General features: G+C 39.4%; 1 protein-coding gene across 3 annotated transcripts in view; it reads left to right on the top strand.

Annotated features, from left to right (window-relative positions):
* LOC133616357 (phosphatidylinositol 4,5-bisphosphate 3-kinase catalytic subunit alpha isoform-like) overlaps positions 1 to 26,977 on the top strand; it is a 75,526-nt gene that overhangs the window by 33,027 nt on the left and 15,522 nt on the right. For all 3 annotated transcript variants that reach the window (XM_061975514.2, XM_061975512.2, XM_061975513.2), the window contains 7 exons: positions 11,331 to 11,483; positions 13,906 to 14,040; positions 16,327 to 16,451; positions 16,620 to 16,701; positions 18,592 to 18,756; positions 19,161 to 19,264; positions 19,375 to 19,546. In XM_061975514.2, the coding sequence (XP_061831498.1) occupies positions 11,331 to 11,483; positions 13,906 to 14,040; positions 16,327 to 16,451; positions 16,620 to 16,701; positions 18,592 to 18,756; positions 19,161 to 19,264; positions 19,375 to 19,546 (936 nt within the window). The remainder of the gene's footprint in view (positions 1 to 11,330; positions 11,484 to 13,905; positions 14,041 to 16,326; positions 16,452 to 16,619; positions 16,702 to 18,591; positions 18,757 to 19,160; positions 19,265 to 19,374; positions 19,547 to 26,977) is intronic.

Below are 26,977 nucleotides of genomic sequence, written 5' to 3'. Positions count from 1 at the left end.
TACAGTATCTGTTAAGTATTAGCCCACATTTCATGTTTTGTATGTACACAGCTAGCTGGACAGCATATATACTGTAGTTGTAATTAGGGATGTCCCGATCCAGGTTTTTGCACTTCCGATCCGATACCGATATTGTTCTTGCATTTCCAATCCGATACCGATACTGACCGATACCGATACTGACCGATAATGGCCTATCCGAGCATGTATTAAAGTTTAAAGTTATTTAGCCTCCTTAGTTGTCAAAATCATGTTGAAAAGGGTTTTAGTACTCTTGATAACAACTAGCCAGCTGAATTAGGGGAGTTTGAATAATACACAATGGTTGGTAACAAGAAACTGACCTGTTTATTCAAGGATAAACACAATAGACAAAATTATACATGACAAACAGAAATGGCATCATTGAACTAGGACTGGGCGATATGGCCTTTTTTTAATATTGCGATATTTTAAGGCCATATTGCGATACACGATATATATCTTGATATTTTGCCTTAGCCTTGAATGAACACTTGATGCATATAATCACAGCAGTATGATGATTCTATGTGTTTTGATTGATTGATTGAGACTTTTATTAGGAGGCTGCACAGTACAGTACATATTCCGTACAATTGACCACTAAATGGTAACACCCCAATAAGTTTTTCAACTTGTTTAAGTCGGGGTCCACTTAAATTGATTCATGATACAGATATATACTATCAGATATATACGATCATCATAATACAGTCATCACACAAGATAATCACATTGAATTATTTACATTATTTATAATCCAGGGTGTGGAGGGGGGCGCCGGATGTAAGTGTCAAAAAGACAGCCAAAAGAGTTTGATATGAGAATAAATCTAAAGTTAAAATATAGGGTAGAAATGCACCCATTTGCAGGAAATGTAGTCTTGATTTTCAAAATTTTCTTTCAAGGCTTGCATGTCTACATTAAAACATACTTCTTCATACTGCATTAATATATGCTACTTTTTAACTTTCATGCAGAGAAGGAAATCACAACTAAAAAAATCACTAATTTTTTCATACGGTGTTGATGTGGAAATTTTTTGCCATTTTGATGGTTTGGAGTCTGGACGTGTGGCACCGAATGGAGATAAGCGTCTCGACAGACGTCACAATATTTGAACAATGATGACGAAAACTGTTGTCTCTGTCGTATCCGTGTGTCGAAAATTGTTATGCGCTTTTTTTTTTATTTGATTTTGCGCGTGGCATAGATTTGCCGTGCGCAGAGGACGCTTGAGCAGGCGCGCACCTTAGCGGCTGCGCTAGCATCACAGCTAACGTTAGCCATGCCGCTACCTCGCTCTCTGCTGGGAGAGGACGTATACGTATGTGACGTATGACGTGACAGTATGTGACGTGTGTAAGAAGGTGCGCTTGCTGTCTGTGAGAGGGAGACACAAGAAAGAGTGAGAAGAGCCTGTCGTGTAATGCCAGCAGCTAAAAGCAACTGCGTGAGAATTGTGGATGTGTTGAAGGTGTGCTGGAAAATGCGGAACGGAACTTACGGAGCAGCAGAAAAGTAGAATTTAAATAGGTGCCGTAGTTTTTTTTTTAAACTGGATCTGGATCGGCATTTTCCCATGCCTTGCCGATACGCAATTTTTGGCAAATATCGGCAGCCGATCCGATCCAAATATCGGATCGGGACATCCCTAGTTGTAATAACGCGCATGACGTGCCGCATGTATCATGATCAATATAAAGTGTGACTCACTCGACGGACAGTTATCTTTTTGGGCTAGCTGACCGGGGATGTTTTTTTCCGACGTTTTTGGAAAATAGCATGGCTTCAAATTCCACATGTTGCAGTTTCGAGTGACTTTCACCTCACTCTCTCAGCTTCCGTCTGCTCCAACGTCTCACTCTTCCATTCGTGCCGGCTTCTAAAAGCAGTAGTTCATCCTCCGTATATTTAGCATTAAAAAGATGAGGTTGTGAATTCTCATTCGTCTAACAATAGTCGTCTTTGTTTCTTACCATGTCTGCCATGATTAGAAGACACACATGCCTTGTTTACAGAAGTAGGACTGCTATAGAAACTGAAATAAATGTGACGAAGAACTAGTTTTGGCAATGATTAAAATGATATACATATATACATATTTCATATTGTTAGGAACGGGTCTGTTACTACATTATATAAATACTTGCAGTGTGTATATACAAAATGTTGATGGAGGGTTTTGAAGTTGGTCTTAGTGGGCTTTGAACGCTACAATGATGACTCCCATTCGCTGCTATTTCGAAGCGTTTTTTAAATCAATCAATCAATCAATCAATGTTTATTTATATAGCCCTAAATCACAAGTGTCTCAAAGGGCAGCACAAGCCACAACGACATCCTCGGTACAAAGCCCACATAAGGGCAAGGAAAAACTCACCCCAGTGGGACGTCGATGTGAATGACTATGAGAAACCTTGGAGAGGACCGCATATGTGGGTAACCCCCCCCCCCCCTCTAGGGGAGACCGAAAGCAATGGATGTCGAGTGGGTCTGACATAATATTGTGAGAGTCCAGTCCATAGTGGATCCAACATAATAGTAAGAGTCCAGTCCATAGTGGGGCCAGCAGGACACCATCCCGAGCGGAGACGGGTCAGCAGCGCAGAGATGTTCCCAGCCAATGCACAGGCGAGCGGTCCACCCCGGGTCCCGACTCTGGACAGCCAGCACTTCATCCATGGCCACCGGACCTGTGCTGGTCTAACAGGGGGGCTATTTAAAGGCTAGAGTATACAAATGAGTTTTAAGATGGGACTTAAATGCTTCTACTGAGGTAGCATCTCTAATTGTTACCGGGAGGGCATTCCATAGTACTGGAGCCCCAATAGAAAACGCTCTATAGCCCGCAGACTTTTTTTGGGCTCTGGGAATCACTAATAAGCCAGAGTTCTTTGAACGCAGATTTCTTGCCGGGACATATGGTACAATGCAATCGACAAGATAGGACGGAGCTAGACCGTGTAGTATTTTATACGTAAGTAGTAAAACCTTAAAGTCACATCTTAAGTGCACAGGAAGCCAGTGCAGGTGAGCCAGTATAGGCGTAATATGATCAAACTTTCTTGTTCTTGTCAAAAGTCTAGCAGCAGCATTTTGTACCAACTGTAATCTTTTAATGCTAGACATAGGGAGACCCGAAAATAATACGTTACAGTAGTCGAGACGAGACGTAACGAACGCATGAATAATGATCTCAGCGTCGCTAGTGGATAAAATAGAACGAATTTTAGCGATATTACGGAGATGAAAGAAGGCCGTTTTAGTAACACTCTTAATGTGTGATTCAAAGGAGAGAGTTGGGTGGAAGATAATACCCAGATTCTTTACTGATTCGCCTTGTGTAATTGTTTGGTTGTCAAATGTTAAGGTGATATTTTTAAATAAATGTCGGTGTTTAGCAGGACCGATAATCAGCATTTCCGTTTTCTTGGCGTTGAGTTGCAAGAAGTTAGCGGACATCCATTGTTTAATTTCATTAAGACACGCCTCCAGCTGACTACAATCCGGCGTGTTGGTCAGCTTTAGGGGCATGTAGAGTTGGCTGTCATCAGCATAACAATGAAAGCTAACACCGTATTTGCGTATGATGTCGCCTAGCGAAATCATCTTTAAATTACATTAAAAAACACGCATGTTCTTGTCTGTCATAATGATTGTGAACGATAGGCAAAGTTCCAAAAAAAGTGCAGTTTCCTTTTAACAATTCACTTATTATAGAAGTGAAGTATTGTCGGTAACGCCAGGCACGATCTGGGATGGGCGAAAATACAACCTCAGATTCTTTTCACAAATAATGTGATTCACAATGTGTATTGTTTATCTTTTTTATTTTTTTAAAGAAAACAATAGGTACAAATAAAAAAAATATAAAAAAGTTTTGTTTTTATTTTATCAAAAACATAAAAGTAACCCTTATTTCCCTCTTTGACTCAAAGTGCAAGCTGTGCTCTTGTTTGTAGGCGATAAACTTATTTATATTTAACATTGACATCTGCTCAAATAAAAAAAACATTAACATGTAATTCTCTCATTACAGAATCTGAACAAAAATAGACTGGGCAGTTTCCTTATCTCGAGGTTTATACAATGCCACAACTTTCAGGAATAATTAGTGATGCAAAGCGACCGTTTTAGTCATCACTCTTCATATGTGGTACCTTAGGCCAGTGTTTTTCAACCACTGTGACGAGGCACGCTAGTGTGCCGTGAGATACAGTCTGGTGTGCCGTGGGAGATTATCTAATTTCACCTATTTGGGGTAAAAAAGATTTTTTGCAAACCAGTAATTATAGTCTGGAAATGATGTGTTGTTGTTGAGTGTTGTTGCTGTCTAGAGCTCGGCAGAGTAACCGTGTAATACTCTTCCATATCAGTAGGTAGCAGCAGGTAGCTAATTGCTTTGTAGATGTCGGAAACAGCGGGAGGCAGTGTGCAGGTAAAAAGGTATTTAATGCTTAAACAAAAAATAAACAAAAGGTGAGTGCCCCTAAGAAAAGGCATTGAAGCTTAAGGAAGGCTATGCAGAACGAAACTAAAACTGAACTGGCTACGAAGTAAACAAAAACAGAATGCTGGACGACCGCAAAGACTTACTGTGGAGCAAAGATGACGTCCACAATGTACATCCAAACGTGACATGACAATCAACAATGTCCCCACGGAGAAGGATGAAAAACAAAGTAGATGCGGGAAATATCGCTCAAAGGAAGACATGAAACTGCTCCAGGAAAATACCAAAAAAAGAGAAAAAGCCACCAAAATAGGAGCGCAAGACAAGAACTAAAACACTACACACAGGAAAACAGCAAAAAAGGCAAAATAAGTCAGGGTGTGTGTGACAGGTGGTGACAGTACACCTACTTTGAGACAAGAGCTATAGTGATGCATGCTTGGTTATTGTTTAAAGTCGTATCAAACAATTGCGACAACGAGTTTTTACTGTCAACTGAGTTTCGTTTTTTAATGATTTCTGCTGGTGGTGTGCCTCCGCATTTTTTCAACGCAAAAAATGCCTTGGCTCAAAAAAGGTTGAAAAACACTGCCTTAGGCAAATAAATACACAACAGTAAGCTGCTTTTTAGCGGGAGTTTGTTGGTTGTAGCGATGTTGTTCCCTTTGCAAGAGTGACATTTCTTCCACTTGGCCAGATGCCTGTTTTAGATTCTGGTATACTGTATAAACTAGCTGTGCTGCTGCCTTTTGCTGCAATGGGCTTGAGACAAACTTTCCAGGCAGCATCACTTGTTCCACGTCTGTTGCCGCACACTCAAACCACTTTCAAACTATTGGCAATACTATTCCTTTTTTGGGAATACATTTCTCGCTCTCATTAGCCTTGTTGTTGCTCTGCATGTACTGTATATCTCTTGTTATAGAAATGAAAGGGTTGACTTTCACAGGGAAGATAGCAGAGGTGTGGACTCGAGTCACATGACTTGGACTCGAGTCAGACTCGAGTCATGAATTTGATGACTTTAGACTCGACTTGACAAAATGTAAAAAGACTTGCAACTCGACTTAGACTTTAACATCAATGACTTGTGACTTCACTTGGACTTGAGCCTTTTGAATTGACATGACTTGACATGACTTGCTACTTTCCCCAAAACCCAAAGATGAAAAAGTTATTCGGGAGCGCTCCGTATTTTTCATTGTGTACTTGTCTATCAGCGTTGCGTGTGTCAGCTGGTGTGGTCTCAGTACAACAGCCAATCAAATTAGATCTACTTTGTTTTCATCACACAGCATTCATCCAATCAAATTGCAGGACAACCAACGAAGAAGACATGTCCAAACCACACGCCAGTAAACAAAAAATGATACCTAAAATAATTTTGTTTGGGTATAAAAATTACGAGGTGGTCAACACAAAACGGTTTGCAGTATGCAACACATGCGGTTCGAAAATTACTGATGGAGAGGCAACAACTTCCAACTTTGTCCGGCATTTGAAGTTGCACAAAGAACGGTAAGTTTTGAATGTAAGATAACGTTTATTGGCTAAGTAACGTGACTTTTATTTGCTGTGTAGTTAAATCAGTGAGGCTGCTTAAGTTATAACGTTATTGCAAACACGGGAATCTGTTGCAGTTCACTACCTTATTCATACTTTTTGTTAAGTGATTTTTTTTTTAAGCAGGGTTACGTTAGTCAATATATCACACGTAACGTTAGACGGCGGTCAGCAGCACCGCGTATTTTAGCCACCTAAAAAAAGACAAAAATAGTAAAATAAAGGTCAGTTAAAATGTATACTATATTATGAATATGTGTACCGTTTTAGCTAGCTTTCTGACATACTGTTGGTTGTTTACCTCAGTGGTCCCCAACCACCGGGCCGCGGCCCGGTACTGGTCCGTGGATCGATTGGTATCGGGCCGCACAAGAAATAATTTTTTTTTCTTTTCTTTTTTTAATTAAAACAACATAAAAAACACAAGATACACTTACAAGTAGTGCACCAACCCAAAACAACTCTCTCCCCCCTTTTGTTCTGGGCATTGAACATGAAGACTCTTCCTTCACTGTTCCGAGTGGCCATGAGAGTCTTGGCAGTGCCTGCCTCCAGTGCTCCAGTGGAGCGAGTTTTCAGCCATGGTGGCATCATACTACGCCCCCATCGTGCACAAATGACTGACAGACTCTTGGCTAATTTGGTCTTTTGCAAATGCAATGCAGCATAGGGCCCTGACATATAAAAAGTACAACTTTTTTGTTATGTTCACGTATATGTCATGTTTTTTCAATGTTAACACTTTTGTACAAATAAGTACATTTGCACTTTATTTTTCAATGTGTTTGTTCTGTAAAGGAATGAGTTAATGTTTAAAATGACTGGTTAATAGTGCTATTATAAAGTGCAATGTCAGCACAATTTTCTTTCCTGCAATTTAAAATGCACTTGTTTTAATAAATAAATACAGCGTTTGAAAAGCATACACAATCTGTGTTAATATATTAGTCTGTGGTTAAAAGGACTTGAAAGGACTCGAAACTCAAAATGCAGGACTTAGGACTTGACTTGAGACTTTCCAGTCTTGACTTTGGACTTGACTCGGGGCTTGCCTGTCTTGACTCGGGACTTGACTCGGACTTGAGGGCAAAGACTTGAGACTTACTTGTGACTTGCAAAACAATGACTTGGTCCCACCTCTGGAAGATAGTAGTAAAGAGACACTAGTCTTTGACTGGTCTTAATGTATGGATTGGAGAGAGGTGTAAGATATTAAGAAATGGAGCTGATTGAGAACGCTAAAAACAGATTTGTGGAATACCATGATTGCCTATGTTTCCAAGTAAAGCACTTCAAGAGAGCACGCGAAAGAGATATGTAAGGTGAATGAGAGCAGTGAGATCGTCTTTGGTTCTGTTTAATTGCTAATCAAGGAGTGTGGTGACAAAACGTCATTAGAAACTCTATCGGTAAGAGAAGTCTTTTCTGTTTGTACAAACACTCAAACTTACTGTATCTTAGGAAGACTAGAACCCTTACTCAAAGCATAAATAACCACTTCAAATACGTCACTTATTGGTTGGATATCAAACAAGTGGTTAAGCTAAAAATACAATATAATTTTATTTCAATTGTCTTATGTAGATTTGTTGGTGTTTTATTGATGGTGAATCAAAGATGGACAGGTACGCAGATTTCCCCCCCCCCTCTTCTGTCTTTCATTGGTGGAGAAATGTGTGTGCGATTGTGTCAAAGTGTGCCAGACATGGATATGGTAAACAGACACCAGGGGATCGTCCTTTCCCCTGTTGTGCCATGGCAGCTTGAGGTTAGGTTTGCAGATGTTCTTTCAGACACTACTTGAATTAAAGATAAACACCTCTCTACAGCAGCCTTTTGTTCAATCGCTTACTTTAAATAGACCCTTTTTGACTGGCTGCCAATGTGAAATTCTGTCCACCTCCCCACATTGTCGTTTATCACCTGCTTCCATCACTGACTCTCAGTGCACAGTAAAGAATCATCTTGTAGATCAAGACCTTTCCTTTCCAATAGAATTACCAATAAACAAGATTGTGTAATTATACCTCCATATTGGTCCTGTAATAGATTTGATTATTTGTTTCCTGCAAATTTTTGTATAATAGCATTTAAAGGTGAAAATACTTTGAGAATATGCTAGTATGTGCTATTACCTTTAAAAACAAAAAAAAAACAAAAAAAAAAACCCAAAAACATGATAGATAAAATAAAATGAGGATATTCAAAGATGTCCAGAATCCCAAGATATAAAAATAAGTTTAATATTGCCATCTTATATCAGTAGTTTTAAAGATATGTAGATTTACAGTGGGGAAAGTCATCAAAATATTGATCCTTTGCTGGCTGTTTAAGTTGGTTTTGTTGAAGCACTTACAATGACATGAGCAGTCTAAATTCTGTGAACAATACAAAAATTGTGTATTTTTATTTATGATATATTAGCTTAGATCAGGGGTCGGCAACCCAAAATGTTGAAAGAGCCATTTTGGACCAAAAATACAAAAAAAAATCTGTCTGGAGCCACAAAAATTAAAAGCCATATTACATACAGATAGTGTGTCATGAGATATAAATTGAATTAAGAGGACTTAAAGGAAACTAAATGACCTCAAATATAGCTACAAATGAGGCATAATGATGCAATATGTACATATAGCTAGCCTAAATAGCATGTTAGCATCGATTAGCTTGCAGTCATGCAGTGACCAAATATGTCTGATTAGCCTCCAACAAGTCAATAACATCAACAAAACTCACCTTTCAAGCACAACCTTAAAAGTTTGGTGGACAAAATGAGACAGAAAAAGAAGTGGCATAAAACACGTCCTAGAAAGTCGGAGAAAGTTACACATGTAAACAAACTGGTGAGTTCAAGGACCGCTAAAATTAGTAGGACAAAACGGCGCTCAGTGAAGCATGTTTAATATAAACAGTGTGCTTTATTACAATTAGGGAGGTTTATGTCATGTTTGTCCTCCTACAGAAACCATATTAAAACAAAAAATAGATTGTTTTCCCCTCATCTTTTTCCATTTTTCATACATTTCTGAAAAAGCTCCAGAGAGCCACTAGGGCGGCGCTAAAGAGCCGCATGCGGCTCTAGAGCCGCGGGTTGCCGACCCCTGGCTTAGATGTTTCAGATTTATTTCTTGATATTCCTCCATCACTGTTAAAACACATGATTATAGTTAAAGACTGCTCATGTCCCGTTAACTTGTGCATATTCTTTTTATTTTGTCGTTAAATATTTACAGAGAAATTATGAAGCAACGTAAAAGTGTCAGTTGGTTCATTAAGTTATCATATTATGTGAATGCATCTTATTTTGGCATGAATATCTCAATCAATCAATCAATCAATGTTTATTTATATAGCCCTAAATCACAAGTGTCTCAAAGGGCTGCACAAGCCACAACGACATCCTCGGTACAAAGCCCACATAAGGGCAAGGAAAAACTCACCCCAGTGGGACGTCGATGTGAATGACTATGAGAAACCTTGGAGAGGACCGCATATGTGGGTAACCCCCCCCCTCTAGGGGAGACCGAATGCAATGGATGTCGAGTGGGTCTGACATAATATTGTGAGAGTCCAGTCCATAGTGGATCCAACATAATAGTAAGAGTCCACTCCATAGTGGAGGGCAGCAGGAAACCATCCCGAGCGGAGACGGGTCAGCAGCGCAGAGATGTTCCCAGCCGATGCACAGGCGAGTGGTCCACCCCGGGTCCTGACTCTGGACAGCCAGCACTTCATCCATGGCCACCGGACCTGTGCCCCCCCCCCCCCCCCCCCCCCCCCCTCCACAAGGAAGAGGAGAGCAGAGGAGAAAAGAAAAGAAACGGCAGATCAACTGGTCTAAAAGGGGGGTCTATTTAAAGGCTAGAGTATACAAATGAGTTTTAAGATGGGACTTAAATGCTTCTACTGAGGTAGCATCTCTAATTGTTACCGGGAGGGCATTCCATAGTACTGGAGCCCCAATAGAAAACGCTCTATAGCCCGCAGACTTTTTTTGGGCTCTGGGAATCACTAATAAGCCGGAGTTCTTTGAACGCAGATTTCTCGCCGGGACATATGGTACAATACAATCGACAAGATAGGACGAAGCTAGACCGTGTAGTATTTTATACGTAAGTAGTAAAACCTTAAAGTCACATCTTAAGTGCACAGGAAGCCAGTGCAGGTGAGCCAGTATAGGCGTAATATGATCAAACTTTCTTGTTCTTGTCAAAAGTCTAGCAGCCGCATTTTGTACCAATTGTAATCTTTTAATGCTAGACATAGGGAGACCCGAAAATAATACGTTACAGTAGTCGAGACGAGACGTAACGAACGCATGAATAATGATCTCTGCGTCGCTAGTGGATCAAATAGAACGAATTTTAGCGATATTACGGAGATGAAAGAAGGCCATTTTAGTAACACTCTTAATGTGTGATTCAAAGGAGAGAGTTGGGTCGAAGATAATACCCAGATTCTTTACTGATTCGCCTTGTGTAATTGTTTGGTTGTCAAATGTTAAGGTGGTATTATTAAATAAATGTCGGTGTTTAGCAGGACCGATAATCAGCATTTCCGTTTTCTTGGCGTTGAGTTGCAAGAAGTTAGCGGACATCCATTGTTTAGTTTCATTAAGACACGCCTCCAGCTGACTACAATCCGGCGTGTTGGTCAGCTTTAGGGGCATGTAGAGTTGGGTGTCATCAGCATAACAATGAAAGCTAACACCGTATTTGCGTATGATGTCTGCTAAAGAGTGCAGGGCCAAGAACCGAACCCTGAGGAACTCCGCACGTTACCTTAACATAGTCCGAGGTCACATTGTTATGGGAGACGCACTGCATCCTGTCAGTAAGATAAGAGTTAAACCACGACAAAGCTAAGTCTGACATACCAATACGTGTTTTGATACGCTCTAATAAAATATTAGGATCGACAGTATCGAAAGCAGCGCTAAATCAAGAAGCAGCAACATAGTTAGTTTTGTTGAAGCACTTACAATGACATGAGCAGTCTAAATTCTGTGAACAATAAAAAATTGTGTGTTTTTATTTATGATATATTACCTTAGATGTTTCAGATTTCTTTCTTGATATTCCTCCATCACTGTTAAAACACATGATTATAGTTAAAGACTGCTCATGTCCCGTTAACTTGTGCATATTCTTTTTATTTCGTCGTTAAATATTTACAGAGAAATTATGAAGCAACGTAAAAGTGTCAGTTGGTTCATTAAGTTATCATATTATGTGAATGCATCTTATTTTGGCATGAATATCTCACTGCTTTCCTTCCTCTATTTAAGGAGCACTGTCCTTTGGCCTGGGGAAACGTCAACTTGTTTGACTACACCCACACTTTGGTGGCGAACAAGATGGCACTGAACCTCTGGCCTGTTCCTCATGGCCTGGAAGATCTCCTTAACCCCATTGGTGTCACAGGCTCCAACCCCAATAAGGTATACTCATTAAATTAGATATTCAAATATCATACAGCAGCATAGACCACTCCGTTGAGTTGAAGAGTCTAAATACTGAAAAAAAAGAATGCATATTGGGGCCATGGCAGTCTAAAGCATACTTGCCAAACCTCCCGGATTTTCCCGGAGACTCCCGAAATTCAGCGCCTCTCCCGAAAACCTCCCGGGACAAATTTTCTCCCGAAAATCTCCCGAAATTCAGGCGGAGCTGGAAGCCACGCCCCCTCCAGCGCCATACGGACCTGAGTGACGTCAGGTGCGCAACACCACGTAAATCGTTGGTCAACCAAAAAGTAACCCCAGTACGCTATAGCCAACATTCACCAGGAGATGGCAACAGACAAACATAGATCACTATTACATTCCTCCCCTTTTAGAACTGTATAGAAGTTACTCAAAATAAATAAACAACCCAACCAAAAAATGCAGCAGCTCAATTAAAAAACTGTACTTAAGCCACATTCTTTTCTTTTTTTTTTTAGTACTGAACTCTTAACCCTCATTTGTAAAAAATAACATTCTTATTATACAAACAGTATTTGTACACCTTTAACACAGATTTTTATACTGTCTTCAAAGACTCAGTTTTTTTGGTGGTACTCGAAACCTTTCTGGGTACCTGCGAAAGGGTGTTCAGCATGGTTGGAAAAAAAATGACAGAGAATAGAACAAAGATGGACAATTCAACCCTTAACTCAACAATGAGTAGATGAGTGTTATGTGTGTGTATATGTGTAAGTAAATGAACACTGAAATTCAAGTATTTCTTTTATTTTTGTATATATATATATATATATATATATATATATATAAAATATATATAATAAAATAAATATATATATAGCTAGAATTCACTGAAAGTCAAGTATTTCTTATATATATATATATATATATATATATATATATATATATATATATAATGTATATAATAAAATAAATATATATATATAGCTAGAATTCACTGAAAGTCAAGTATTTCTTATATGAATATATATATATATATATATATATATATATATATATATATATATATATATATATTAGAGATGCGCGGTTTGCGGGCACAACCGCGGATTATCCGCGGATCGGGCGGATGAAATTTAAAAAAATTAGATTTTATCCGCGGGTCGGGTCGGGTGGTTGAAATAAAAAAAAATTAGATTTTAAATAGATTCAGGCGGGTGGCAGTTAAACCAATTCGGAAATATATATACATAGTTAAATGTTGTTACCCACATACGAAAAACGAGCGGGCACCTGCTGCATATGCCACAACAGAAGAAAAAAAAAAAAAGAGATGGACACTTTTACGGAGCGGAGAAGGGACGCCTCGCCGGGGTCCGGGACCGAGGCCCCTTCCCCCGAGAGGGCCCCACCGGGAGCCGTAGCTGAGGCGATCCGCGAGAAGGGCCCGACGCACGTCCAGGGTCACCACCGCGCCCACCGCACCGACACCCCGCCTCGTCCGCCTTCGCCGCGGCCGGCGTCATGCGCAGCAGGTAAGCAGCTTACCTGCCTGCCACCCCCGTGGCCGGGGGCTCGTAACAGGGGTCACTCCACGCGCTCCGCCCGCGCAGCTTACCTGCCCGCCACCCCCATTGCCGGGGGCGCGTAACAGGGGTCACTCCACGCGCAGTGCGCTCACGAAAGGGGTGGGGCTCACCCTGGTTGATATAGACAGCAGCTGGACGGTGGCCATGGAAGTCGGAACCCGCTAAGGAGTGTGTAACAACCCACCTGCCGAATCAACTAGCCCTGAAAATGGATGGCGCTGGAGCATCGGGCTCATACGCGGCCGTCGCCGGCAGCGAGACGCGCTTGGAGGTGCGCTCAGCGCGGCTCCCATATGATTGCGCACTGGTGTGCGTCTGGGTCGTGACAGCGTGGCACGCGAATGTCTGCACTGCATTGGATCAGTCTCCTTTCTTTAACAGGCAAAAGCTTTATAACCTCACTAATGCCTTGCATCGTCTATATTAGATATATAACAACGGGCGGGTGCGGGCGGATGCGGTTCTGATCAAATGTTACATCGGGTGGATGGCGGATGGTTGACGACTTTCTGATGCGGTTGCGGATGAAATAATTGCCTATCCGCGCATCTCTAATATATATATATGTATGTATATATATATATATATATATGAAATACTTGACTTGGTGAATTCTAGCTGTAAATATACTCCTCCCCTCTTAGCCCCGCCCCCAATCACACCCCCGCCCCACCCCAGCCACGCCCCCCCCTCCCGAAATTGGAGGTCTCAAGGTTGGCAAGTATGGTCTAAAGAATGAATGGTTAATTTCCTCAGTAAAATTATTATTTTTTGTTGGAAAAAAACCTGAACTTGTTGCACCCTTTCACAGATTTTGCTGATATTCACAGTTTGACTCTGTTGTACAGGAAACACCATGTCTGGAGCTGGAATTTGACCATTTCAGTAATCAGGTCAAATACCCAGATATGAACGCTGTTGAGGATCATGCTAACTGGACAATCTCAAGAGAATTGGGGTTTAACTACAACTTCTCTGGTCAGGTATCAGTTACCTACTAATGCGTACAACAACGTTGTGGCATTATTCATTTGTTGGTGTTTTTTGTAACACACATTATTATTAATGATCACAGTGACGCATACCTGCCAACTACTCCGGTTTTCCCGTAATTAGTACGGTTTTCATCAACCTATTCCGGGTTACGGTTGCAGTGATAAAAAATACGGTTTTTCATTAATTAATTTTTTAAAGTTTTTTTTAAGTTTTATTCACAAAATCGCGTAACAACAATGACAATCGACACTGCTTCCCGTAACTTCCTATCGAGCCATTCCGAATGCCATGCGCGAGGCTATTTATAGCACCGCTGCCAAGCACGAGGCACCTGTTGCCATTGTTTCCAAACGAGCGAACGATCATGGAATCAGCCGGAGAAAAATCGCAAACGAGTCTTAAACCGAAAAGAAAACTGCAGTCATTCCGTGAAGAATATTCAAAAGCCTATCCGGGAATAATTATCCGTTCCAAAAAGGGTGAAAACTACGCGAATTGCACCTTGTGCAGACAAGATTTTTCGATCGGACACGGAGGAATTAGCGATGTAAAAGACCACGTTGGGACAAAAAAACACAAGTCTAATGCCGTTGCTAAATTTGGATTTTAGCCACAAAAAGGTAATGACACCAATGTTATCTATTGGAATTGTTTAGTACTGTTATACTGTTAAAAGTGTTTATACTATTTATGCTTTCAAGTCCAAGTTGAAGAAATCTTGTTAAATGTTGACAGCATAACTACCAAAATACAGTATGTCCTTAATATTTTTGCAGTGCGATTTCTGTTGAAAAGTTCAAATGATTACATTAGAGATGTGATGTGCCACTTTTCAAGTGTCTGATGGCTTAAATTAATTTTCATTAATTTTTCATATTTTGAATTCTTTTGAAAGGATTACAAAAAAACTACATTTGAATTGTAATTCCATGCTATTGACAGGACTATTAATTTTAATGAAGTTAGCTTACCATGTTTACAGTATGATAATTGTGATAGAAATGTGAATTTTAGGCACAGAATATTTTTTACAATTGAACAAGGCAGTAGATTATACAAGCTTGGACAGAAAGTTAATGACACCAATTTTTTTTTTTATGGAATTGTTTAGTACTGTTTTACCATTTGTTTACTGTAAAAAGTGTTTATACTGTTTATACTTTCAATTAACAAATTGAAGTCTTGTGAAAGGTTGACAGGATAACTGACATTAACTGTCAAAATAATTTCAAACTATTGAAGTTAGCTTACAGAATAAACATGTCAATCAACCCATATGATTTTTGCTGTAATATTTTTGTTTTGAAAAGTCACTGTGACTGATAGAAAAGTGATGGTTTTAGCAACATTTTAACCTGTCTGAATGCAATCAATCATTTTGCGTCGGGGGGCGAAGCCTGAACCCCCCACCAGGACTTTGTCCTGGACCTACCGGGGCCTGCGGCCCCTGGACCCTGGCTACTAGGTTTTTCTGATTTCAAAAGTTGGCAGGTATGGTGACGTACTGTATCTGTCAATGTATTTAACGTGATACAATATTTGCAAAATGCCAGTGTAAAAAAATGTGTAGTTTACATAGAGAATGTGGGGAATGAAGACACAAGCTTGTATGTGTGTCTTCATGCTATAGATTACAATTTTATAGCATGAAATCACATGTGTTTTATTAGCTGGGTGCATGACTATGTATGAGTTTAACTTTAAATGCAAAGCACATGAAAAAGGTCAAACAAAATCTGTCTTGGTTATTGTGTTAGATTCATTGTGTTGCAACAGTTAGACTCGGTAGGAACCAATAATGGTGGACAGACGTTGAATTAAATTAGTAAGTGGATTTAATTTAATACAGTTAAATTGCCACCACAAGCTGTGCTTATTAGGTATCTTTTTACAGGTTCATCAGATACGGGATGACAAAAGAGGGATAATACACAATTTATTTATTTATGATGGAGTAATGTGATGTTTTAAGTGATACCTTTTATCTGTAACTTGAGTTGTTTGAGAAGCTTTCCTAACCGGTCCTAATGCATCACTACCGTAGATTGTCCGGGCTTCGTTTGTTCCACACAATGATTGCATGGCTGAATGACTGCATTGACCTCCACTAACCGTACTATATTGTTAATCTTGCAACTAAACTATCACCACTAATTCAAATATAGTTTCGTGTTCCTGATTTCCCTTGTGAGATGTGAATAGTAAATGAGGAAAAATGTGATAATAAGTGAGGCAGTAATGCAGAGTGTATATGTCTTTCCGTTGTGTTCCAGAGCAATCGTGTGGCAAGAGATCACGCCCTGACCGACGGTGACACGGATCAAATGAGACAGCTGAGTAACAGAGACCCTCTCTCAGAAATCACTGAACAAGAAAAAGACTTCCTCTGGAGACACAGGTATAATTCATATTTAGAAGTCAATATTTCATTAGAAAAGCTATTATTTTCTTTTAGCCTTGAAATCAGGACAAAATTATGCAAAAGTAGGCAGGTTATACATAAACTTTGTTGATACATGTACTGGTATGCAGATGTATGCAGGTTTTAATACCTTTCACTTACTAGGCACTATTGCATGAATATCCCAGAGATCCTCCCCAAGATCCTCCTCGCTGTCAAATGGAACTCCAGAGATGACGTAGCACAGGTATTAAAATTGCCATAATGTCAAAACGTATTTTGAGTTCTTTTTTTATTTCCTTTGTGGGTGCACGGGTTCTTGATTGTATGTGATGAATATGGCCCCTAATTGTTTGTTTATCGGTACACACTACACAGCGTTGAGAAATTGTTGTTATAACTTCTACTCCATACATTTATAATTTTGAGTGTTGAATAGGGATGTCCCAATCCAGGTTTTTGAACTTCCGATCCGATACCGATACTGACCGATACCGATACTGACCGATAATGGCCTATCCGAGCATGTATTAAAGTTTAAAGTTATTTAGCCTACTTAGTTGTCAGAATCATGTTGAAAAGGGTTTTAGTACTCTTGATAACAACTATTCAGCTGAATTAGGGGAGTTTGAATAATACACAATGGTTGGTAACAAGAAACTGACCTGTTTATTCAAGGATAAACACAAAATAGACAAAATTATACATGACAAACAGAAATGGCATCATTGAAACAAGGGCTGGGCGATATGGCCTTTTTTTAATATTGCGATATTTTAAGGCCATATTGCGATACACGATATAAATCTCGATATTTTGCCTCAGCCTTGAATGAACACTTGATGCATATAATCACAGCAGTATGATGATTCTGTGTGTTTTGATTGATTGATTGACACTTTTATTAGTAGGTTGCACAGTGAAGTACATATTCCGTACAATTGACCACTAAATGGTAACACCCGAATAAGTTTTTCAACTTGTTTAAGTCGGGGTCCACTTAAATTGATTCATGATACAAATATATACTATCAGATATATACTATCATCATAATACAGTCATCACACAAGATAATCACATTGAATTATTTACATTATTTATAATCCAGGGTGTGGAGGGGGGCGCCGGATGTAAGTGTCAAAAAGACAGCCAAAAGAGTTTGATATGAGAATAAATCTAAAGTTAAAATATAGAGTAGAAATGCATCCATTTGCAGGAAATGTAGTCTTGATTTTCAACAGTTTCTTTTAAGGCTTGCATGTCTACATTAAAACATTCTTCTTCATACTGCATTAATATATGCTACTTTTAAACTTTCATGCAGAGAAGGAAATCACAACTAAAAAAATCACAAATTTTTTCATACGGTGTTGATCTGGAAATGTTTGCCTCTGCATTTTGATGGTGTGGACGTGTGGCACCGAACGGAGATAAGCGTCTCGACAGACGTTATAATATTTGAACAATGATGACGAAAACTGATTTCTCTGTCGTGTCGGTGTGTCGAAAATTGTTATGCGCTTATTTTTTTTATTTGATTTTGTGCGTGGCATATAATTGCTATGCGCAGAGGACGTTTAAACAGTGCGCAATTGCACAAGCGCGCACCTTAGAGAGAACGTTGGTCACACGGCTGCGCTAGCATCACAGCTAACGTTAGCCATGCTGCTACCTCTCTGCTCGGGGAGGACGTATACGTATGTGACGTATGACGTGACAGTATGTGACGTGTGTAAGAAGATGCGCTTGCTGTCTGTGAGAGGGAGACACAGGAAAGAGTGAGAAGAGCCTGTCGTGTAATGCCAGCAGCTAAAAGCAACTGCGTTAGAATCCACAGACCTGTGGATGTGTTGAAGGTGTGCTGGGAAATGCGGAACGGAAATTATAGGGAGCAGCAGAAAAGTGGAATGTACTATTTAAATAGGTGCGTTGGAAAACACGGAGCATAGTTTTTTTTTTAACTGGATCTGGATCGGCATTTTCCCATGCCTTGCCGATACGCATTTTTTTGCAAATATCGGCGGTCGATCCGATCCAAATATCAGATCGGGACATCCCTAGTGTTGAATACCCAATTTTAATTTGATTTTAGGTGTTTTCCATCACCCTACAATGTTTGAGTGTTATGTTCCCTAGATGTACTGCCTATTGAAGGAATGGCCCTCCATTCGTCCAGAGCAGGCCATGGAACTGTTGGACTGTAACTACCCGGATCCCATGGTCAGACACTTTGCTGTACGCTGCCTGGATAAATACCTGACTGATGACAAATTGTCTCAGTACCTCATCCAGCTTGTACAGGTTTGTACTTTTTACAATGTTGCTTCAAATCTAAATCATTTGGTGTATAATATGTGGAAAGCAATTACAGTACAACATGTGAATTGTCTGTATTTGTAATAGAATATAATAGAATATATTTTTATTTTCATTGTACATTGTACAACGAAATTGTATGCAAAACTAATTTAGTGCAAATTCATAATAACACATAAAAACATAGATAAATAGATTAAAATACAAAAAAATACCAAGCACACAGCTCACATGCACAGTCATTATTGTCTTGTGTTCAGCGACACTAATACACTAATTTTTTCAATTCCAAATTATATTATTTTTAGTGGAAGATTAAACATTTGATCCTCTGTTGTCTTCGATTCCTCGTATTAACTGTTTCTTTAACGTTTCTCATCTTGTGCCAGGTGTTGAAATATGAGCAGTACCTTGACAATCCTCTGGCCCGTTTCCTCCTTAAAAAAGCTTTAACTAATCAAAGAATAGGACATTTTTTCTTTTGGCATCTTAAGTGAGTTAAAACATTACATTTCCCTGTCTTTCTATTTTTTTTTATTTTTTTTTGGCTGAATACAGCTATTACTTTGCTAATGAGCCTCTGCTTGTTTTTCTTTCTCTCAGGGCTGAAACGCACAACAAAACAGTGAGCCAAAGGTTCGGTCTGCTGTTAGAAGCATACTGCAGGGCTTGTGGCATGTATCTCAAACACCTCAGCAGACAAGTGGAGGCCATGGAGAAGCTCATTAACCTCACTGATATTCTCAAACAGGAAAAGAAAGATGAGACGCAAAAGGTGAGATTATGCACACGTTCACAGAATTTTGCATGTATATATCATCCATCCATCCATTTTCTACCGCGTGGCCCTTTCGGGCTTGCGGGGGGTGCTGGAGCCTATCTCAGACATGCACCTGGGGATAGGTTGATTGGAATGTGTGTGTATATATACAGTATATATACCTTATTTTCCGCACCATAAGCCGCCCCGTGTTATAAGCCGCGCCTTCAATGAACGGCATATTTCAAAACTTTGTCCACCTATAAGCCGCCCCGTGTTATAAGCCGCATCTAACTGCGCTAAAGGGAATGTCAAAAAAACAGTCAGATAGGTCAGTCAAACTTTAATAATATATTAAAAACCAGCGTGATGTGGGCGCGCATGGAGTCGTATATCAACATGGACGGAGCTGCGTGAAAAAAGCCACCCGGCCTCTTCGCGTAAACTTCCCTTAACCACTCGCTCACCTTTTCTTCATCCATCCATCCCTTCGAGTTAGCTTTTATGATGACGCCGGCTGGAAAGGTCTCTTTTGGCAAGGTCTTCCTTTTGAATATCACCATGGGTGGAAGTTTCTGGCCATTAGCATGGCAAGCTAGAACCACAGTGAAGGATGACTTCTCATTCCCTGTGGTGCGAATATTCACCGTACGTGCTCCCGTTGTATCCACAGTGCGGTTCACAGGAATATCAAAAGTCAGTGGAACCTCGTCCATGTTGATAATGTTCTCTAGCCGGATCTTTTTTTCAGCTATCTTGTTTTTACAATATGCACGGAAAGTAGCCAGCTTTTCTTGAAAGTCTTTAGGCAGTTGCTGTGAAATAGTAGTCCGTGTGCGGATGGAGAGATTGCGTCTTTTCATGAACCGGAAACCTGTCGCTTAGTAGGAGCCATTTTGTGGTCTTTACAGATGTAAACACACAAAGGAAATGAAACGTAATATCCGCGCGCTTCTTCTTCTTCTACGGGGGCGGGTGGTTGCTTACAGTAGAAGAAGAAGCGCTTCCTCTTCTATGGGGGCGGGTGCTTACCTTGGCGGTTGCTTGCGTAGAAGAAGAAGCGCTTCCTCTTCTACCGGGAAAAAAGATGGCGGCTGTTTACCGTAGTTGCGAGACCTAAACTTTATGAAAATGAATATTAATATTAATCCATATATAAAGCGCACCGGGTTATAAGGCGCACTGTCAGCTTTTGAGTAAATTTGTGGTTTTTAGGTGCGGCTAATAGTGCGGAAAATACGGTACACATATCGTCAGTCGTGGTCAAAAGTTTACATACACTTGTAAAGAACATCATATCATGGCTGTCTTGAGTTTCCTATCATTTCTACAAGTCGTATTTTTTTGTGATAGAGTGATTGGAGCACATACTTGTTGCTCACAAAAAACATTCATGAAGTTTGGTTCTTTTATGAATTTATTATGGCTCTACTGAAAATGTGAGGGTCAAAAGTATACATACAGCAATGTTAATATTTGCTTACATGTCCCTTGGCAAGTTTACCTGCAATAAGGCGCTTTTGGTAGCCATCCACAAGCTTCTGGCAAGCTTCTGCTTGAGTTTTTGACCACTGCTCTTGACAAAATTGGTGCAGTTCAGCTAAATGTGTTGGTTTTCTGACATGAACTTGTTTCTTCAGCATTGTCCTCACGTCACACAGTCAGGACTTTGGGAAGGCCATTCTAAAACCTTCATTCTAGCCTGATTTAGCCATTCCTTTACCATTTTTGACGTGTGTTTGGGGTCATTGTCATGTTGAAACACCCAACTGCGCCCAAGACCCAACCTCCGGGCTGATGATTTTAGCTTGTCCTGAAGAATTTGGAGGTAATCCTCCTTTTTCATTGTCCCATTTACTCTCTGTAAAGCACCAGTTCCATTGCCAGCAAAACAGGCCCAGAGTATAATATTACCACCAGAGGTGGGTAGTAACGCGCTACATTTACTCCGTTACATCTACTTGAGTAACTTTTGGGATAAATTGTACTTCTAAGAGTAGTTTTATTGCAACATACTTTTACTTTTACTTGAGTATATTTTTAGAGAAGAAACGCTACTTTTACTCCGCTACTTTTATCTACATTCAGCTCGCTACTCGCTACTATTTTTTATCGATCTGTTAATGCACGCTTTGTTTGTTTTGGTCTGTCAGACAGACCTTCATAGTGCCTGCGTTTCAACAAATACAGTCACTGGTGACGTTCACTCCGTTCCACCAATCAGATGCAGTCACTGGTGACGTTGGACCAATCAAACAGAGCCAGGCGGTCACATGACCTGACTTAAACAAGTTGAAAAACTTATTGGGGTGTTACCATTTAGTGGTCAATTGTACGGAATATGTACTGTACTGAGCAATCTACTAATAAAAGTTTCAATCAATCAATCAAAAGTGTGAAGGAAAAAAGACCCTTTTATTTCAACCGTACATCCCGTCAAAAGCCTAAAGACTGACTGCACAGTTCCTGTCTTCACAATAAAAGTGCCGCTCCATCGCGCCTGCGCTTTCAAAACAAGAGTCTCCGAAAGCCAGCGCAAACAAGCTAGCAAGATACGGAGTTTGCCGCCAATGTATTTCTTGTAAAGTGTATAAAAACGAATATGGAAGCTGGACAAATAAGATGCCAAAAATCAACCACTTTCATGTGGTATTAGACAGTAAGGAGGAACTTTTTTCTCCTCCATTTGAAAACGTGGACGCTATCAGCACTACTGTCTGATTCCAATCAATGCAAGTCATCAGAATCAGGTAATACACCAACTTATATTCTTGTCTTCATGAAAGAAAGGAATCTATATGTGTTAAACATGCATGTATATTCATTAAAACACCTTTAACATGTAAACAAAAACGGCAAAATAAATAAATATAAATTATATACTGTGTATATATATATATATATATATATATATATATATATATATATATATATATATATATATATATAAATAAATGTGTGTGTGTATATATATATATTATATATATATATATATATATATATGTATATATATATATATATATAAATGTGTGTGTATATATATATATATATAAATGTGTGTGTGTGTATATATATATATATGTATATATATATATATATATATATATATATATATATATATATATATATATATATAATATGTGTGTGTATGTTACTCATCAGTTACTCGGTACTTGAGTAGTTTTTTCACAACATACTTTTTACTTTTACTCAAGTAAATATTTGGGTGACTACTCCTTACTTTTACTTGAGTAATAAATCTCTAAAGTAACAGTACTCTTACTTGAGTACAATTTCTGGCTACTCTACCCACCTCTGATTACCACCTTCATGCTTGACGGTAGGGATGGTGTTCCTGGGATTAAAGGCCTCACCTTTTCTCCTCCAAACATATTGCTGGGTATTGTGGCCAAACAGCTCAATTTTTGACATCACATGGACAAAGATAAGACCTTCTGGAAGTAGTCAAAAGTGGTAAAGGAATGGCTAAATCAGGCTAGAATGAAGGTTTTAGAATGACCTTCCCAAAGTCCTGACTTAAACGTGTGGACAATGCTGAAGAAACAAGTCCATTTCAGAAAACCAACAAATTTAGCTGAACTGTCAAGATTTTTGTCAAGAGGAGTGGTCAAAAATTACTACCAAAAGCGCCTTATTGCAGGTAAACTTGCCAAGGGACATGTAAGCAAATATTAACATTGCTGTATGTATACTTTTTGACCCAGCAGATTTTCATTTAAATTCATTACATTATTGCAGTGCTTCTCTATTTTCTGCCACAACACCCCTAGGCAAAAAAAAACATTTTGCGCCCCTCCAACTCCCTGCCGCGACTATAAATAGTATAATTTGTCGATAAATTGTTATAAGTACACCTCTGCATAAAATTTTATCCTTATTAACATTAAAGACAACAAAAAATAAACATATAGATCATCTCCCATCCATCCATTTTCTACCGCTTATTCCCTTTGGGGTCGCGGGGGGCGCTGGAGCCTATCTCAGCTACAATCGGGCGGAAGGCGGGGTACACCCTGGACAAGTCGCCACCTCATCGCAGGGCCAACACAGATAGACAGACAACATTCACACTCACATCCACACACTAGGGCCAATTTAGTGTTGCCAATCAACTTACTAAAAAGAATAACTTTTTACATGTGTTAGGCTGTCACAGAAAATATTTAAAGTGCATCAATTTGCCTGGAATTTTTTTTTTAACTATAAACATTTTTTGACAGCCTTGAATTATTTCATACAATAAGTAATGATAAATTATATTTGACTAGCAACATTTACTCAGGTGCACGATTTATTAAACATTTTAACATACGAAAAATCTAATAAAACAATTTGTGCTGAGATTAATAGCTAAAATGAGCACACCTGCTCCACTATTTGACAAAAACTGTGGTATTGTGACATATCAAAAAGATTATATATAACCAAAGAAAGTGGCTTCATTAAGTTTTTTTGTTTTTTTTATCAGATACAGTCTTAGCCATTTACGGTACTAAAATAAGGTAATCAGGTCCATACAAAATGCTCAAATAAACTTATAATAAACGGTAGAAGCACTTTTCTGAGAAATACAAAAGCAACGATTGAATGTTGAACTTGTTGGTTTTTGTCTGCTCAGATAATATAACATAAATAAAACAGACCCATTAGCTACAGTGCTGTAAGTTACAATAAAACACAATTAAACTGTTTATCATTACAAAATAAAGTGATGATGAAAAAACATCAAGCCATCACTTTCTTGTAGGCTTCAGAGGACAAAAGCAGCTATGCTAACTGCAATTTAATCAGTGTTTGTCCTCCCCAAAACCTCTGAATTGTATCAAGCCTTTTCTAAAGAAAAAATAACTTTTAGATAAAAAATATAACATGGTGGAGAGGGGTTAGTGCGTCTGCCTCACAATACGAAGGTTCTGGGTTCGATCCTGCGCTCGGGATCTTTCTTTGTGGAGTTTGCACGTTCTCCCCGTGACTGCGTGGGTTCCCTCCGGCTTCCTCCCACCTCCAAAGACATGCACCTTGGGTTAGGTTGATTGGCAACACTAAATTGGCCCTAGTGTGTGAATGTTGTCTGTCTATCTGTGTTGGCCCTGTGATGAGGTGGCGACTTGTCCAGGGTGTAGGGATGTCCCGATCCGATATTTGAATCGGATCGGCTGCCGATATTTGCCAAAAATTGCGTATCGGCAAGGCATGGGAAAATGCCGATCCAGATCCAGTTTAAAAAAAAAACTCTGGTCCGTGTTTTCCAACGCACCTATTTAAATAATACATTCCACTTTTCTGCTGCTCCCTAATTTCCGTTCCGCATTTTCCAGCACACCTTCAACACATCCACAATTCTCACGCAGTTGCTTTTAGCTGCTGGCATTACACGACAGGCTCTTCTCACTCTTTCCTGTGTCTCCCTCTCACAGACAGCGAGCGCACCTTCTTACACACGTCACATACTGTCACGTCACACGTCACATACGTATACGTCCTCTCCCAGCAGAGAGCGAGGTAGCGGCATGGCTAACGTTAGCTGTGATGCTAGCGCAGCCGCTAAGGTGCGCGCCTGCTCAAGCGTCCTCTGCGCACGGCAATTATATGCCACGCACAAAATCAAATAAAAAAATAAGCGCATAACAATTTTCGACACACGGACACGACAGAGACAACAGTTTTCGTCATCATTGTTCAAATATTGTGACGTCTGTCGAGACGCTTATCTCCATTCGGTGCCACACGTCCACACCATCAAAATGCAGAGGCAAAAATTTCCACATCAACACCGTATGAAAAAATTTGTGATTTTTTTAGTTGTGATTTCCTTCTCTGCATGAAAGTTTAAAAGTAGCATATATTAATGCAGTATGAAGAAGAATGTTTTAATGTAGACATGCAAGCCTTGAAAGAACATTTTGAAAATCAAGACTACATTTCCTGCAAATGGGTGCATTTCTACCCTATATTTTAACTTTAGATTTATTCTCATATCAAACTCTTTTGGCTGTCTTTTTGACACTTACATCAGGCGCCCCCCTCCACACCCTGGATTATAAATAATGTAAATAATTCAATGTGATTATCTTGTGTGATGACTGTATTATGATGATAGTATATATCTGATAGTATATATCTGTATCATGAATCAATTAAAGTGGACCCCGACTTAAACAAGTTGAAAAACTTATTGGGGTGTTACCATTTAGTGGTCAATTGTACGGAATATGTACTTCACTGTGCAACCTACTAATAAAAGTCTCAATCAATCAATCAAAACACATAGAATCATCATACTGCTGTGATTATATGCATCAAGTGTTCATTCAAGGCTAAGGCAAAATATCGAGATATATATCGTGTATCGCAATATGGCCTTAAAATATCGCAATATTAAAAAAAGGCCATATCGCCCAGCCCTAGTTCAATGATGCCATTTCTGTTTGTCATGTATAATTTTGTCTATTTTGTGTTTCTCCTTGAATAAACAGGTCAGTTTCTTGTTACCAACCATTGTGTATTATTCAAACTCCCCTAATTCAGCTGGCTAGTTGTTATCAAGAGTACTAAAACCCTTTTCAACATGATTCTGACAACTAAGTAGGCTAAATAACTTTAAACTTTAATACATGCTCGGATAGGCCAGTATCGGTCAGTATCGGTATCGGATCGAAAATGCAAAAACAATATCGGTATCGGATCGGAAGTGCAAAAACCTGGATCGGGACATCCCTACCAGGGTGTACGCCGCCTTCCGCCTGAATGCAGCTGAAATAGGCTCCAGCACCCCCGCCACCCCGAACGGGACAAGCGGTAGAAAATGGATGGATGGATGCATAAGAAATATTGTTTGAAACACAATAGAGGGGTTTTGATTTTTTTTTACATTTACCACAATGCATTGCCAATATCTATATTGAAGGGCGGAAGTTAGTGAAACGCTAATTGTCTCCGATAATTTATCCAATAATATTCAAAGATGACTTACTGCCACAATCGAGGTGGAAGGAATCAAACTCGCTTGTATCGCATTCCTAACCGTATTTCTGGGCACATGGAAGATGACCCGAGATTGCCACGATCAACCAAGATGTGACGTGCTGACGACTGTTTGTTTGGATCATTTCAGGTAAAAAATAATGTAAAGAAAATAACACCAAGGTCACCACTGGCTTCAACCTTTGCCCTCAGGGAGGCGCTATAAGAGCATCAAAGCAAGGACAAATAGATTGAAAAACAGTTTCTATCCTGTTATTGCCCTAAACTCTACACCATGGGTGCTCACACTTTTTCTGCAGGCAAGCTACTTTTCAATTGATCAAGTCGTGGGGATCTACCTCATTCATATATATAATTTATATTTACTTATTTATGAAGCATATGTTTTTGTTAACAAGTTAAAGGTGTTTAATGATAATACAAGCATGTTTAACACATATA

Source organism: Nerophis lumbriciformis, linkage group LG14 (assembly GCF_033978685.3).
Source record: "Nerophis lumbriciformis linkage group LG14, RoL_Nlum_v2.1, whole genome shotgun sequence".
Classification (NCBI taxonomy): Eukaryota; Metazoa; Chordata; class Actinopteri; order Syngnathiformes; family Syngnathidae; genus Nerophis; species Nerophis lumbriciformis.
This window is presented reverse-complemented; position numbering and strand designations above follow the sequence as displayed.